The sequence below is a fragment of the Lepidochelys kempii genome, chromosome 1, assembly GCF_965140285.1.
Source record: "Lepidochelys kempii isolate rLepKem1 chromosome 1, rLepKem1.hap1, whole genome shotgun sequence".
NCBI classification, from domain to species: domain Eukaryota; kingdom Metazoa; phylum Chordata; order Testudines; family Cheloniidae; genus Lepidochelys; species Lepidochelys kempii.
The window spans coordinates 277,991,797-278,009,415 of NC_136380.1; the positions used below are offsets into that span (position 1 = coordinate 277,991,797).

General features: G+C 38.9%; 1 protein-coding gene across 5 annotated transcripts in view; it reads right to left on the bottom strand.

Annotated features, from left to right (window-relative positions):
• The window catches only part of TMTC2 (transmembrane O-mannosyltransferase targeting cadherins 2), a 379,113-nt gene that overhangs the window by 226,305 nt on the left and 135,189 nt on the right, over positions 1 to 17,619 (bottom strand). For all 5 annotated transcript variants that reach the window (XR_012156727.2, XM_073327618.2, XM_073327617.2 and 2 more), the window contains exon 2: positions 9,556 to 10,126. Coding sequence is in view for 4 of the 5 variants with exons in the window: in XM_073327618.2 (XP_073183719.1) it covers positions 9,556 to 10,126 (571 nt within the window). In the remaining variant the exon portion in view is untranslated. The remainder of the gene's footprint in view (positions 1 to 9,555; positions 10,127 to 17,619) is intronic.

Genomic DNA, 17,619 nt, shown 5'->3' on the forward strand with positions numbered 1-17,619 from the left:
GTTTAAATCAGAGGGGGTGTTTGAGATTGAGTCCTGAAGCTAATTTCAATGTCCTTCAAAATGCAGCTATTTTAAACAGTAAAATAAGAATGCTGACTGTAGCATACTCAACCACAAAATATGGTTCTGTTTTTCAGGTTCAAGCCTTCTGAAAAATCATTAGGTTTTATCTAATGCACAGAAAGCTCCATTTCAAATGAACATGGAGCACACCAACCACAACAAAGGTTGCTCCTGACCATAAGTGTGAGTAATGTTCTATTTGGCAGTTAACCATGTCATTCATGGAGCAGTAAATTTGCATTGTTACCTTAAATAGAATGTAAGCCTCCATTTTTTTTAAAAAAAAAGAAACACTATAGCAATGAGGGTAACAGCACAAAAGGTTATATAATGCATCCTATGGTTCCATTTGTGGTTCATATCAATCTGTAGAAACCAGTAACTAATTCCATCTGTGAGACAGACCTCCCAGGAGGATTTTTAATCAAACGAGAGATGGGGAAGAGAAGTTTCCTTAGTTCAATATACCAGTCCCCTGTATGAACGATATGTTGATCTAGAAAAATATTACCATACTGAAGCATTGGAATACACATGTGATGCACATTTAGATTAGTTAGTATCTGTATATATAAAGCTCTAAGTGATACATATTTTGTTATATTATTTTATGGTCCAACCAAGAACTAACATTACTGTTTTCTCCCCCTCTTTTTAGCTACTAACACTGCCTTGCTCCATTCGCTACCTAAAAACGAAAAGAAAAAAGGCAGTGTACAAGGGCTTAAATTAGCTTTAACTGTATACAAATAGATGCTAAGTAAGAGACAGTATTTTATCTGCTTTGCTGGTGGTCCTGCTTTGCAGCTACCACACCACAGCAGTGTTTTGAAGTCTTGGCATTCCAGTAAATTCACAGGGTAATGTTGCAATGTATTTGTTATGTCAAATCAGCAGTACAGCTAGTCACACAATCACGGTAACAGGAGTATGCCCAGCATACAGGTTAGAGCTGTTCTGCCATAGAGCAATGCCACTTTTGCCTGGGACCAGGCTTGGAATATTTACCGGACACCAACTAGTCCAAGGACTAAAACTAATGTGAAAAATACCTGTGCTGACACCTCCCAATGCCACATTCCCTATCTATTTTAGGCACTTTTAAAGGCCCCCAATACCATAATATCTGAGCACCTGACAGCTTTTAATGCATTTATTCTCAACACTCCTGTGGGGTCAAGAGGTCTACTATCCTCTATTTCACAGATGGGGAACTGAGGCGCAGACAGACTAAGTGACTTGCCTAGGGCTACACAGGAAGCTAGTGGCAGAGCAATAATTCAACCCAGGTCTCCTAAGTCCCAGACTAACACTCTGAGCACCAGGCCTTCCTTCCACTCTATTCCTTCCACCCCATAACTCACAATATATTGGCATAATAATATCACATACTGTGTGTATTGTTAGTCACCATTTTAGTTTAATACATTTTTAAGTTGCTTATCTCATACAACCACTTTCTTTCCATTCCCAGCTTCATTCTACATGTTTTCCCTCTAATGTGTATATAACAACGTAACTTTTCCTGAATTGTCCTCTTCAATGTCTGTTTCCTGTTTTCTTCAGCTTCCCTCCTCTTTCCTTTCATTGAATACAGTTTCCCAAATAGCATAGCACAATGAAATTGACCCACTACTTCTATGATGTCCACAGTGTTCTGAGCAGCAACTGCAAAGAACTGACGAGATACTGGTCTGTTTTCACTATATTCCAGCCTGGGAAAGCTGTGAGCAGCAGCAGAGACACTGAAGTGGTCTGTCTGCAGCCTGAATCCCTATTTTGGCCACACTTGATTCATATGTGGATAGTTTGCTTTTCAATCACAAGAGTTAGAAACTTTAAAATAAATAACTCAATAAAAACTTGGATTGTACAGAAAGTGATGACTCTGGGATATTTTCAATCCTTGCCTAGAGAATATTGTCCAGAGCTCATAACAATGGTAAACCAAGAGGTAAAATAAATAAGTTAAAAATAAATCCATAATTCAGAGATTAGTGAGAAATCTCAAATTTTCCCCATTTTTGTTTGTCTGACTCAGTTTTGTCACAACCCATAGGACAGCTTATGGTTGGACACTGGGTCCAACATATCAAAAAGAAAAGGGGTAAAATCCTGGCTCCACTGATGTTAATAGAAGCTTTGCCTTTGATGTCAGTGGGGCCAGAATTTCATGTTAACAGGTTTCAGAGTAGCAGCCATGTTAGTCTGTATTCGCAAAAAGAAAAGGAGTACTAGTGGCACCTTAGAGACTAATCAATTTATTTGAGCATAAGCTTTCGTGTGAGCTGTAGCTCACGAAAGCTTATGCTCAGATAAATTTGTTAGTCTCTAAGGTGCCACAAGTACTCCTTTTCTTCATGTTAAGAACACTTATCCTGGGCTATAGTCATCCTTGATATTACTTTAGAAGATACACACAAAAATCATTTGAAACCAAAACAGCAGCAACTTTCTTGCCTTTCCCTCCCTCCCCCATCCTTCGATGCCAACATCTGGTCAGCAAACATATTACAAATCAGAACCCACAACAAGCCCCACATCCCAGTGCCTCAGCTATTCCGAAATAGCCAACCAACAGAGCTTTGCAGCATGTCTAGAAAATTATTTCCAGCCCTCCAGGGGAGCAGTATTTCAATCTCATCACAGGGTTAATGGTAAGGCTCAAAGTGCACTCAAATACAAAAAGGTTGAGAAATGGCTTCTAATACTGCTATGCAGGTCTGAGCTGTGTAATATTAGAGTGAGCACAGCACAGCGGACCTTTAGATAAAGGTGACTTGTCTGCTTTAACTTGGCTTTTAAGTCTATCACTCTGTTTTCCTTTAACTTTACATTTTCTTCTCTAAATTGCAATAATTTCTCCCTTGCAGAGGGGAATTAAATTTCACTCTTCTACAGATATGCCTACATTTCAATGGGGGGATTGGGGGAAAGACTGTAGCTCGTGTAGAGGTACCCATGCTAGCTTTGGTCTAGCTAGCTCATGTAATGGCAGCAGTGAAGACATGGCTGCATAGCTTCAGCATGGGATATACAAGCTTGCCTGGAACCCTAGGTAATTACTCAGGCAGCTCGGTCATGCTGAAACCAGAGCTTCACTGCTATCAGTACCTGAGCTAGATAAATTAAAGATAGCTCAGGTATATCCACACATACTGCAATCAGCCCCCTGCCATGCAATGTAGACATACCCTAACCCCCACACAGTGCTCAGGAACCAGAACTAGAGGGCCCTGCTGGCCTTCAATAGAAGTGAAGCCACTGCTCCAGAACTGGCAAGCAGGAGAGCACAGACAGGCTATCAAACAGCAGCTGAAGAGACTGGCAGCTTCCAGAAGATAAAAGGCAGCTGCTACTCAAGCCCAGTATCCATAACATGCCATTTATCTTCCATGACAATGTATTCTTATAAAATGCAAGCTATTTATAAAAAAGAAATTAAACCCCTGAAAGGTAAATAGAAAATGTCCCTAATTTAAGCCTCTCTGGAGAAACTGGGATATTAGTTGTTGAGGAGCCCACTTGGGAGTTTAGGTGGCTGAAAGGAAGTTTCTCTGGTGCTGAGGTAGCTGCTGCTCAAGCAGCACTCTGCCTGAGGAGAGGGACACAAAGCAGAGCTGCCTAAAGAAGTACATGAGAATATTAAAGAAGAGGTGGATTTTTTTTTTAAACACAGCATTCAAATGGTTTGATTTTACTTTATTTTTATTTATGTATAGACATTCCTATGGCACTCAGAATAATATCTGTGCTCCGCTGAAGCCATGGATTTCTAATCAGCACCAATATCAAATAGGGAAGTACTTTCCACATTTTTACTGCTGGGAAAACTGAGGCATGAAGATTTGTTGGCTTAACCAAAGTCATAGGAAGTTCAAGGCAAAGGGAAAAGAAGCCAGATCTCCTGACTTCTGGTTCTGTGACCTAAAGGATGGTCTTGTTGTTTAAGGCATGGGATGGAGACTCAGGAGACCGACAGTCCGTTTCAGGTTTTCCCACTGACTGCCCATGTGATCCTGAGCACGTTACTTATTCTCTCCATGTTTCAGCTCCTTATTTACCTTTTCTCTTGGAGATGCTGCCAAGTTAAATTCATTCAAGATTAGAGTATCTGAGTGCTTCATAGTGATGGGATCCAGAAAAATACATAGTTAGACAGGCTTTTTTTTTTCTTTAACATTTAGAAATGCATGACAGATCTGTAGGAAAGTTTTGGTTTGGGACTTATATGGGAGAGTTTTGACATTACCTCAATATGGTTACTGCAAACTATCAATAAATAAATACATTCTATATATGAGTCAAGAGATGCCAAACAAAATGGAAATAAAACCAAACAATAGTTATCAAACTGTGCTCTCTCTGAGGAGCTTCCAAGTAGTAGTATGGACAGCTGGTTCTACTACTTCACAATCACAGAATCACAGTAATGTATGGCTGGAAGGGACCTCAAGCGGCCATCTTGTCCAGACCCCTGAGCTGAGGCAGGACCATCCCTGACAGGAATTTGTCCAAATTATTAAAAATAATTAAAAACCTCCAGTGAGGAAGATTCCACAATCTCCTCTGGAAATCTATTCCAGAGCTTCTTATAGTTAGAAAGCTTTTCCTAGTATCTAACCTAAATCTCCCTTGCTACAGATTAAGCTCATTACTTCTTGTTCTACCTTCAGTGCACATGGAGAACAATTAAACTGCAATTACCATATTTGAAGATGTATTAGGTCCCTTCTCAGTCTTCTTTTCTCAAGACTGAACATACCTAGTTTTTTTTAAATCTTTCTTCAAAGGTCAGATTTATTATTGCACTCCTCTGAACTGTCTCCAATTTGTCCACATCTTTCCTAAAGTGTGGTGCCCAGAATTGGACACAATCCAGCTGAGACCTCACCAGTGCAAATAGAGCAGGACAACTACCTCCCGTGTCTTACATATAACACTCCTGTTAATAAACTCCAGAATGACAGTCTTTTTTTGAAACTGCATCATATTCTTGGTTCATATTCAGTTTCTGATTCACTATAACCCCCAGATCCTTTACTGCATCACCACCACCTAGCCAGTTATTCTCCATTTTGTATTTGTGCATTTGATTTTTCCTTCCTAAGTGTAATATTTTGCATGTCTCTACTGAATTTCATCTTATTGATTTCAGACCAATTCTCTAAATTTGTCAAGGTCATTATGAATTCTAATCATGTCCTCAAAGTGCTTGCAACCTCTTCCAGTGTGGTGTTATATGTAAATTTTTATAAGCACACTCTTCACTCCATTATCCAAATCATTAATGAAAAAAATATTTAATAGTACCGGACCTATGACTGACCCCCTGAGGGACCACACTAGATAAGCCCTCCCAGTTTGACAGTGATCCATTGATAACTACTCTTAAAGTTATCTTATGGTCTTTCAACCAGTTGGGGATGCACCTTATTGTAATTTCATCTAGGCCACATTTCCCTAGTTTGCATCTGAGAATGTCATGTGCCAAAAGCCTTACTAAAAATCAAGATCTAAAACATCTTCTGCTTACCCCCTGTCTGCTAGGCCCATAACCCTGTCCAAGAAGTAATTTAGGTTGGTTTGGCATGACTTGCTCCTGACAAATCCATGCTGGCTATTCCTTATAACTCTATTATCTTCTAAGAACTTATAAATTGATTGCTTAATAAATTTGTTCCAGTACCTGTCCAGATATTGAAAGTCCTTTTTGTTCCTCTTTTAAAAAAATATGTTTGCCTATCTCCAGTCATCTGGGACCTCACCAATCCGCCATGAGTTCTCAAAAATAATTGCTTACAGTTCCAAGATTGCGTCAGCTAGTTCCTTAAATACCCTGGAATGAATTTCATCAGGGCCTGCTAACTTGAATACATCTGACTTACCTAAATATTCTTTAACCAGTTCTTTCCCTCTTTTGACTTGTTCCTTCTCCCTCATTGTTAATATTAATTGTGTTAAGTATTTGGTCACAATTTACCTTTTTAGAGAAGACAAGCAAAATAGGTATTAAACAGCTAAGCCTTTTTTAGAGGTCATCAGTGATTAGCTCTCTTTCCAAGCTGAGTAGAGGACCTACATTTTCCTTTGTCTTTCTCTTGCACCTAATGTATTAAAAGAACCTCTTGTCATTGCTTTTTATGGCCCTTGCTCAGTGCTACTCATTTTGTGTCTTTGCCTTTCTGATTTTGACCCTTCATGCTTGTGCTATACTTTGGTCTTCCTCCTTAGCAATTTGTCCATGTTTCCGCCTTTTTTTTTTTTTTTTTTTTAATTTTCAGGTCATTAAAGAGCTCCTGATGGAAGTTCATTGGCCTCTTACCATTCTTCATATCCTTCCTCTGAACTGAGCTAGTCTGTAGTTGTGCATTTAATATTCTCACTGAGAAACTGCCAGCTCTCCTGAACTCCATTATCCCTTAGATTTTCTTTCCATGGGACCTTACTAACCAACCAATTTTCTAAGTTTGTTAAGATGTGCTTTTCTAAAGTCCATTGTCCTTATTCTGCTTCTCACATTCCTTTCCTTTCCTTGTGAAATCCATCTTTTCATGATCACTTTCACCCAAATTGCATTCCACTTTGAGATTTGAAATCAAGAAGCATTTAACTTTCCAACAGTGGTACTGCCTAATGGTTGCCGCCCAGTTCAGGATATCTGTGTGTTGTCCAGAGGCTTTTTGGAAACACAAAATACCCAAGTGTCTCCCTACAACCAGTACCACTGCTTCATGCCTTTGCCTGGAGTTTTAGTCTAAATTAATCTGTGACTGAATTTGCTAATACCACCAAAACAGAAGCAAGTACACAGGAAGAGAGAACCAAACATCAAAGAAGTCTGGGCACCAGGGATCGCAGACGATGAAGGAAGAATAGGTTTTAGGGACTGTGACAACTTAACCATATTTACAGAAAGTCAATAGTTCTATTCCTATCATCACATTGGACACCTCAAAGTCAAATCTATATTTATCTAGTTTTATAGATTTCATATGATAATTCAGATGCTGACTGAGCAAGTCTGGCAATGCATCAGAGTGTTTTCTCTTAATTTGCACCTGCGTGGTAAGGACATCACAACTCTCACACTCTATAGGTACAAGAGTCGGCTCTTAAGAGCAAGGCTGTTGAAGGGGCATCCCATCCAACACACAGGATGATGAATGTGGGTGGTGGTCCTGTCCCCGAACACACAGGTTTTAAGAAGGATTGCATTCAGGCCTGAATGTCTCATAATCCAGATTCATTTCCTCATGTGCTCCTGACAAAGCCCTGTACAAAGCAGCAACCCAGCCTGGCCTTCTGCTCTCCTGAGAAGTGCTGCCATGAGCCATGTTCCCTGTGCATGTGGTGTAAATCTTCAAAAACAAAAACAACAGCCTCAGTGTTATTTGCCAAAAAAAACAACATAAATTTAACAAACAAACGAAAAATACGAAGACTTGATACTCTACGGTAAATATGAAATCCTCCACTCAGGGAAAGGAAATAAATTACACAGATACAAAGCTGAAGTGGATGGGATAGAATTGAGCAGCAAATCCCCTGCCTAAAACTATGTTTGTTTCCATCTTGACTCCTCATGACTCTCCTAATGTTAGTTATTCCATGGAACCAAACATCAACAGCTTGCCTTCAGTCCAGGTGCGAAGACAGAATTGGGAGAAGGATCCAGGAGAGAATTTTGATCATAAGAGAAAAGGGTTTGTGGTTTAGTTTACATAGGAAGACCAACAAAATATATTTCAAATTTGACATATTAGGAAATATGTACACAGTAGGAATAAAAATAGAGTTTTATCCCTCATTTTCTTCTGTGGATAATGAGTGACATTTTCAAACATGACTACAGAATTATGTACCAAACATGTGAAAATTCCCACCATATAACTTTAAAATGCAAATTGCAGTTAAATACACGTACACATTTTCTTTTCCACAGAAGTCATTATTTAGTATACTCATGCTATTTGTTCATTGGCTCTCAGAAGCAGACATGCCAAACCCACGGGAAAAAACACAGAAAGTGGGCTTGTAATTGGCTTGTGAGTTGCTTGTTTGCTAGTTTTTGGCTTGTAGCTTGTTGCTTCTTTTTTTTGATCAGCTCTTGGCAAGCAGGGTAAGGTGGGGGGAGAGAGTGTCGGGGTACACAGCGGGCCCACCACAGTCCCAGACTGCACGCTGGGGGGATCTAGTCACATAGAGTGTTGGGGTTCTTAGGGATTGACTTGTTTTGGCCTTGTTTTGAAATGGGATTAGCTTGATTTTTGACTTATTGTGAAAGTCGGTGTGCTTATTTACCGCGTGAAAGTTGGCAACTGTGCTCAGAAGCGTTCTTACATTCTCAGACAAACACCCAAGTAAACAAAGTGTTTAATGTAAGTTGACACTTCACACCAGTTTAGCAGAAGACTGCTAGGTTCCACCTTCTGTCTGCCCTGTCATCATAAACTCATCAAGGCTGGGACTTGTCTCTTAAAGTGAGCTGACTGAAACTTGGAATGTCCATTCTGTGGGAAATTCAATCATTTCAGAATTTCTTTTAGTCTTGAATTGGAGCAAAAAGTTGAAATTTCAAAATTTCCCACAAAACGAAATTTCCAAGGTAATTCATTTCAATAAAGGTGAAGGGCTTCATTTAGACTTTTATAATATCAGATGTCAAAACAAAGTGCTTTGACCTCATGGAACTAAACATTTTGATAATTTACCATCAAAAATAGTGAAACTGATATGTTCCCATGAAACGTTTTGATATTTTCAAATCTGCATTTTCCAATGGGAAATTGATTCATCAGAAGAATTTTGGTCAGCTTTTCTCTTACTCCGTACAGCGCCAAGCACAATGGAGCCCTGGTCTCAGATGGGACTTCTAGGCACTGCTCTAATGCAAACAACAGAGAAGACTTCTCACTTTTGCTTGTTAGCCACCAGTTCTATCCTGAGAAATATTTCTTCTGGAGGAGATTGTAATACATCTTCATGGCAGCTCCTACTAGGGGGAAAAATATGCCAGAGCCCTAAATTCAGATCCTGTGCATTTCTGTTGAACCTGAACGCTAAGTGCTCTGTCTTTACTTCAGGGAGGCTTGTAGATTTATATCAGCTGATGCACTTGCATACTCAACCACACTAAGCTGAATTGGCAAGATACAAGGAGATAACAGCATGAGAAAAGGAGCTAAATACCAAGAGCTAGATGGTAAACAGAGTGGAAAGACTGGAAGAGATGGGAGCAAATGAATGAAATACATCCCCAGCATGAAAAGATGGGTAATACCACATGGTTTAAATGCCAGGCACTAATACCAAAAAAAAAAAAAAATACTGAATGGTTTTAATTATACTTTCAGTATAAGGCATCTGTGCTTTTTCGCAGAGGGCCGACTTCCCTGCTAAGCCATACCTGAAGATAAAGTTGGTATCTGATTAATTTAGTGATTGCTGCTTTATAAAACAAATAACCAAGGCAGGCAGAGAGTTACTTACTTTACATATAGAAGGAATGATCTGGTGCATTTTCAGCCTGTGAAACACAAAGACGTCATAAACTGCTGAAACTGCCAGAACAGTCACTCCTTGCTCCTTCCACAACATGCTGCAGCCAGCACAGAGTCCTGTCCCCAAGATCCAGCCCCAAGTGCTGGCTGAGTAGCTTCTTGTAGAGCAATGTTTAACGTAACACATCAATGAGAGCAGAAAAAAAAAGCAGGCTCCAACATCAGCCCTCCCCACAATTCCTGCCACTGCTTCAGTGTGGATGGGATGAGACGCAAACAGCAGGCCTGCGATTAAGGTCCAATATCCATCCCCAAACAAGATTCTGGAGAAGTTTGTGAAAAGCCCGGTGACTGCAGCGTGTAACAGGACATTTACAAGGTGGTAGCTCCAAGGCTCCATGCCTCCAATGGCATGGTTAATGCGAAAGGAGAGCGTGCAGAGAGGTCGGTAGGACTTGTGACTCCCGCTGTGGGTGAGGAGGGTTCCCCAAAAATCGTTGTAGAATATGTGGGTCCAGGGGGTTTCTGGCAGAAGATCCTGGTTTGTCTTGATAGCTCGGCTATTAAAAAATAAAAACAAAGAAATGAATCAAACAGTCAGAAAGACACAACTGAGAAGATACAATCATATTGCTACAGCAATGAAAACAGGTCCTTATTTAGTTATTCTTTATGTTGTGCAAGCAAGAAAATGGCATTATGTCAATGCTATTTTACTTTGAGGTCTGAAATTTTACTAGAACACAAGAGGTGTTAAAAGTGTCTGTATCTATTGACTTTTTCTAAAATAAATTTCCATATAAATTGGCTTTTAAAACATTAGAAACAGATGTTATGCTGAAGCCATTAAATAAAACAGCCTTCGATGACATTCATCTGAGTCTAACCCATGAGCAATCACTTAAGATTTGATGGGTTATAATTAAAATGTAAGAGAAATATGAAAAACTGGCATTGCTGAAACAACTGATCCTCGAACAATTCAGAATTAAAACCCCAGCTGGCCTTTCATACTCAAATTTTAATTTAGATGTTAGAATGATTCTTACTGTCATGGATGAACAATAACTACAATAATGAAGTCACTAGATGTATGCATATTTTGTGCTTCTACATCGGCCCGTTCATAGACTTTCCTGTATATATTTTGCCTGACATAGAATTCTTAGAGAATGCCATAGGTGTGGCCAGAATACAGAGTATGTTAAGGATACAATTCCACCTTTTCTTCGAGTATCTTAAATTTATAAGATTTATATTTTACATTTTAAGATGTAGTACTCTATGAATTCTATGCTGTGGCTACCTTACTGTAAAAGTGAAACTTAGTGTAAGGGCTTAGTTTTATCCGTTCACAGTCTGCATGTCTACATTCAGCTCAGTAGAAACCTGTCCACCATAACATTTGCAAAACTATTTATTCTTACCAATCCTATAATCTGTATTTACAAATCACAATATGGGAGAAGGTGTTAGACCCACACAGCTTAAATAGATGGCCAGTGTGCAAATAATAGCTTGCCCCCATATGTGAAGCAATTTTTATAAAATTCTTGTTTCAAGATGCCTTGTTCTAACTATTAAACACAGAATGGACACTATTATTATTATTACTAAACATTTATATTACAGTAGCACCTAGAATCCAATCAGGTTGAAGCTCCATTGTACTAGGAGTTGTACAAATATAGTCAGTGATAGTCTCTGAGTTCAGATTTGCTAGTTATAGAAACATCTGTGTCAGGGCCTACCTTCCCAACTGGGACCAAATTTATACAACAGATAACCCCACACATTTACCAGAAACATCACATGGCTCGAAGAGGCCACAGCTAATGCAATTCGTTTGCCAAATCACATTTATTTTCACCAAGAGGCTGCAATATATTGTGGAAAACATGTGCACCAGTGAACTGAAAAATCACTTCACAGTTCTTTCCAGTGACAGGACACAGTTAGAGAACACCCCAGAGCAAAGGAGCAGATGGATATGCCTTTTACTTCACTGACATGCTTCACAATTTGTCAAAACCCATTTTTAAAGTGCCCTGCTCTCTAAAGAGAAGGGATGGAATCCTAGTTCCACTGTAGTCTTATTTAAGTCTTATGGCCACAGTTAACAGGATGGAGAACTCTATTCTGGGAAGCAGAGACCCTGAAAAAGACTTGGGGGTCATGGTGAATAATCAACTGACCATGAGCTCCCAGTGTGATGCTATGGCCTAAAGATCTAGTGAGGTGCTTGGAAGTATAAACAGGGGAATATCAAGGAGGAGCAGACAGGTTATAAAACCTCTATTTGGCACAGATGTGACCACTACTGGAGTATTGTGTCCAGTTCTGGTCTACAGTTCAAGAAGGATGTTGATTAATTGGAGAGCGTTCAAAGAAGAACCAAGAGAATTATTAAAGAATTGGAAAACATGCCTTACAATGAGAGCCTAAGGGAGCTCAATCTATTTAGCTTAACAAAGAGAAACTTAAGGGGTGACTTGATAACAGTCTATAAGTACCAAAGAGCAGAAATTTGATAAGAGGTATCTTCAGTCTTGCAGACAAAGGTAAAACAAGATTTTTTTTGTTGGAAGTTGAAGCTAGACAAATTCAGACTGGAAGTAAGTCATACATTTTTAACAGCGAGAGTAATTAATCACTGGAACAACTTATTAAGGACTCTGATGGATTCTCCATCACAAGAAACTTTTAAATCAAGATTGGATTTTTTTCTAAAAAGATATGCTTTAGTTCAAACCAGATTTAATTCAGGGAAGTCCTATGGTCTGTGTTATGCAGGAGGTCAGATGATCACAAAGGTCCCATCTGGCTTTACAATCTATGACTCTACGAAGTTGATGGACAAATTCCCACTGAATTCAAAGGGGCCAGGATTCTACCCAATATGTTGAGAAAAGAGTTACTAGAACACTATGACGTGAAGGTTCTTCTTCAACAACATGGAACACAGAGATAGAACAATATGTTTTTCCATACTCACTCCTTCCACATGGATGCACATGCACTAGAGAGATGGGCCAAAATCTAGTCTTTAAATTTAGACTGGGTTGAGGAAAGGCCTGAAATTCAGATCTGAAAGAAAATGTTGAAGCTGAAGTCCTTTCCTGCACTAGAAAGGATATAACAGACACTTTAGCAGCAAAAATATAAAAAGTGGTCTCAAGAGTCTCATATAGGCCATCTTATTTTTTATGCCATTATTTTAAGGGACTTTGTGTAAGAGTGACATTTCTTTAATAAAAAATGCTTATATGCTAAACTGTAGCAACTCCATGCAAATACTCTAAATGCCATGTAGCTCAGCAGTTTCATTGTTTAAAGCACATTCCTCTAATGCCTTTAGACATGCTTAGTGTCTGCATGTCCTTTTGTCTCTGCACGTATGGAGGTTATGAAGAGGTCGCCATAAATCCTTTAAAGATCTGATCATGCCTCTTAAACAGTTTACATTTTTCATTTTGAGTTCTGCTTCTACCATGAATCAGGTTGCCCGTGTTTGTTTTCCCAACCCCACAAACACTTTTTCATTTCACTACTACTAGTAGAGGACTTCTTTTATTTTGAGGGGATAATTTTTGTTTTTAAAGTTTTTATCTGCTCCTGCTCTCTCGGAAATCTGAACAGATCCTCTGTTTGTGATTTCACAATTGGCGATAACAGATTTGAGAGCGACCCACAAAGGAACAGAAATTCACATGAGACTGGAGAAGGTCTGGGGCTAGATACTGCACAGAATTACAACTGTTTTTTGGGATAACAAAGTTCAAGGCCTCAGCTGACATCTAGATTATATGGGGATGGCAGCACTGGCATAGATAAATCAGCCTCCCAGCGAGCATGGCTAAGAGTGACTGAAAGATACACTGACGTAGTATGGAAGCCCCTTTAAAAGTTAAATATATTCTCCGAGGCAGAAACCCCAAAGGATAAAATGGCAGTGCTCCTGCCACTGCCCTAACTCAGGCAGAATGTGTATGTGTGTGGGGTTTTGGCCACTTTTCTAAAAACAATGATAAACACCATTACAAAAACCATACAAGTAACTGTTTTAAATATCAAAGTCATTAAATGATGATGACCATCAATACACAGGAATAACAACGTACAACACAGTACTTCCCCAATAGATCAGCTACACTTAATAAGGAGTGAAGTAGGGTACAAATTCGTACTTTTTGTAAAGACCTCCCTTCGTGACTAGACCCATCATCCATATTCTCCTTCCCTCCAGAAGCTAACCATACCTGTCTCATATTTGCAAAGAAGCACGTGCAGTCTAAAACCACTGTCACTCAAGTATTCTTTACAGACCTACCAACAAATCTGTCATAACTCTAACCCTTTCCAGTTTAGAGCTCTTGATCTGCAAGCCTTGATTTAATATTTTATGTACCACACTTATGTATCACATTCGGCTTAGGTATAAAATCCACCTGACATCTCTGAAGTTTCAGGAGAGCGGCAATGCATGCAAGCGAGATAGCATAGCATACCCAGTAAATTTCATTTTAAAAAAAAAACATAGAACTTGCTGGTTCCATAGCATTTTACTTGATGGTTTAAGTCATATCAAACAGTCTGTCTCCTCTCTGCTCCAAAATCTACAGTACTGACAAATTCATTCCCTCCGATTATTTTTTTCTGAACAGTTTACAAGTAAAGAGGACTCTGATCATGCTCTGGAGTGTGAGGAAACACAATTAAACAAAAGTTAAGTGTCCTGCAGCAAAGAGGCAGTCCCCTATAGGCCGCTGGCTAGCATTCAGCTACCACTGTTTCATATTATGCAATCTAATAAAAAACATTCTTGGCCAACATTTTTGTCATTCACTGCACAAAAGGATGCAGGAATACAATTTTCATAGAAACATCAGAAGAACCAGGCAGTACTAAGGCATATTGCAAACGTCAACTTTTAAAAAGCAAGGAATAGGAAGTTTCACTATTGCTGTCTGAAGATAGACCATACTACACAAACATTCATAGAGTACATAATCCCCAGAGCTCATTGAGAAAGTATTCTCCAATACCACTCTCTAAAAGGAGAATGGAAAATGGGAAAGAAATGTGAATTTTAAACTAGGCTGAAGTATTAAAAAAAAAGGTACCACAAAGTGGCACTGACTTTCTGTGCTACCATGAAACAGACTTGTGGACTCTCAATCCTAGGAAAGAAAATTATCAGTTTACATCATAATAGCTTAGTAAGGTTTCAAGAGGCAATTCTTGCTAATGGACATAATAAAAGAAATTCCAAAGGCATTCACAGCTCTGAAGAAGAACTGGAAACTCTGCTCTCTCTAAAAGGCAGCAGGTCACAGGGGAAGTTGTTTTTCAAAGCTCCAACACAACTGGCATTTTTACTTTCAGCCAGCCACAGACAAGATTTGCCGACTTGTTCAGAGAACCTACTTTCTTCAATTTTTAATGCCTGCCCATTTCAGACGTCCCAGGAGAATGGGATGTCTTACTCATAGTATCAAAATGGATTGGTTTTGAAAAAAAAAATTCTTATAGTCAGCCATCAACACATCTGAAAATGGAAGTCTGACAAAGACAAAAGCTCTGATGGCAAAACAATTCCTATCTCCTCATCAAAACAAAAAAATCTCTAGCACCAGCTATAGAATATTTATTTGCCTGTATCTGTGCACATGTAGGAGCACAAACATGACTCAAGCAAGACTGTTTCAACAAACTCCAAGAATATGAAAGATGCAATAGTTCACACTCACAAAAATCAACAGACTTTTTTGAAATTAACAGCTATATATGTCCTAAATGTATAGGCTAGTGCTAAACTGATCCAGGTGTTATCATCAGAGTAAAAAACCAGATGTGACATTTTAAAATGATATAACACATTAAACCATGTGTCCAGCTTTAACATTGCTAATGGTCCCCACATGTTTAAAATGAACATCAGTATTTGAAGTACAGAACATATTTTTACCAAAACGAGAACACCTAAATACATGCAAGAGTCTGTTGTCCCACTTGGGCTCACGTCAAAAGACAGAAGTCTAGCAACATGCTGTACTGGTAAAGCTCCATTTCTTTATTCCTGAGATCCTTTTGGAATACTGTAAGTCAGACCTCTGCCACTAAAACCACTAGCAAGAGTTATTGATACTTTGCAAAGTCAGAAAATTTTTCCAAGTGCATATAATGTCTTAACAGTTTAGCCCAGCATCAACACATTAAAACTTAAGTCATTCAAATGTTTAAGTACGTATAAGCACTAAGGATTTAGTACTGAATGCTCAAAAGGAGTTAGGCATTGTGATACAATACCTAACCTCTAGGCACCTAGAAAATTACAGGAACAACACTGATTCACAAAGCTTGAGTTAGGCACCTAGACTCCCTATACAATGAATGGGGACTGATAGGACCCTTAGACTGACATCCACAAAAGCCAGCACAATAGGCAGGGAGCTGCCTAACCTAGCCAATTGGAGATAATGACGTGGGGTGTATGTACTAAACCCCACCTTTCTCAGAGATGTACTTGTATCCAATTAAAAGGAAAAAGCTACAATATAGAAAAATAAAGTCAGTATCAAGCCTACTTCTTTATACTGTGCCTAGTAAACTTCTGCCAATACGATGGATCTTTTATATGAGTATAAACAGATTTACCCATGTCACTGAAGAGGGAAATCATTTATCTTGTGTAATGTAACACAGCAAGAAAGAACTATGCACTGAATATGTTGCTGGTATATGGGCCCTGGAATAAGATGTAAAAAATGATTATAGTATTGATAAGTCCTGGACCATCAGTAACAGTAGTTCCATAGCAAACCCCGTTATCTTAGTGAAGTAACTGAAAAAAACAACATGTATCGGGCCTTTAAGGACATTCCTACTCAGAAACAGCCACAGATCAGCAAAGCGCATAACCACAAGCTTAAACTGAGGTGGGCAAATTTTTAATCTGAAAGCTGTTACAAAAAAAAGAAAGATTCAGGTCAACTGAAACATTTTGTGAATTTGTGTCTATTTCAGCTAATTGTTTCATTCTATTAAAAAAATCCATATGTCAAAACAATTCATTTTGATATTTCTGAAATAATATATTTTCATTTTTTCAGAGTAGATTTGGGTACCATTCACAAAATGGGCGGTGGTTGAGAAGGAGGTGGTGGTGATGCTGCTGCTCATCTTATACTCCATGTCTCAGGGATTATATCCTATAATTTTCTTTAACAGTCATTGGGCCAGAGCCACTGGGAAAAAGACTGTGACCAAGTGCTGAGGGAACTCACCTGAGAAGGGGAGACACCCAGGTTTCCAGTCCTGTGCCAATGAATATTATTTACACAGAGTGAAAGAGCTTCAATAGGAGAGGCATCCACCCCAGAAGAGCCAATAACTTGGCACTCCTCAATTCCAGGTGAGATGTGTGTTCAAATCCCTGCTCCAGAGCAAGGATTGAAACCTGAGTGTCCCCTCCTGCTATATGAGTGCCCTAACCACTGGCTGTAAAAGGGGAGAACATCACCACTTCCTCCTTTGTGAATCTAACTCTTCATTTCCTTTGCTTTTATTGAAAGTCTCCCAGCCAAAAAAAAAAAATAAAAAAAAATAAAAATCTTTTGGGGGAGTCAAACAAAACCTTTTGTTTGACCTGAAATACATTTTTCCAACTTTGATTCACTACTGAATATTTTTTAAAAAAAAATCAGTTTCACTTTGACCCAAATCCAAATTTTATTTTATTTTCTGGAACTGCCAGCAAACCAATTAATCAGTTTTTCCACACAGTTCTATGTGGAAGGCGTTTCCTGAACTGGGACGTACATGAATCATAGTTTTGTAAGAGTGAAGGGAGCTAGATTTAGCTTCACACATTCATAAGGACTATCAAAACATTAATACAAAGACAAGAACAAAATGCATAGAGAAAGGTTACAACTTCACAAATGTGCCATAACCCCTTGTGATGTCTAACACCACAGTATAAGGTGCTGTATCCTTTCAACATTTTACAAATTCCAGAATACCGTTGAAGAGAATTATCTTTCAGAGTGAC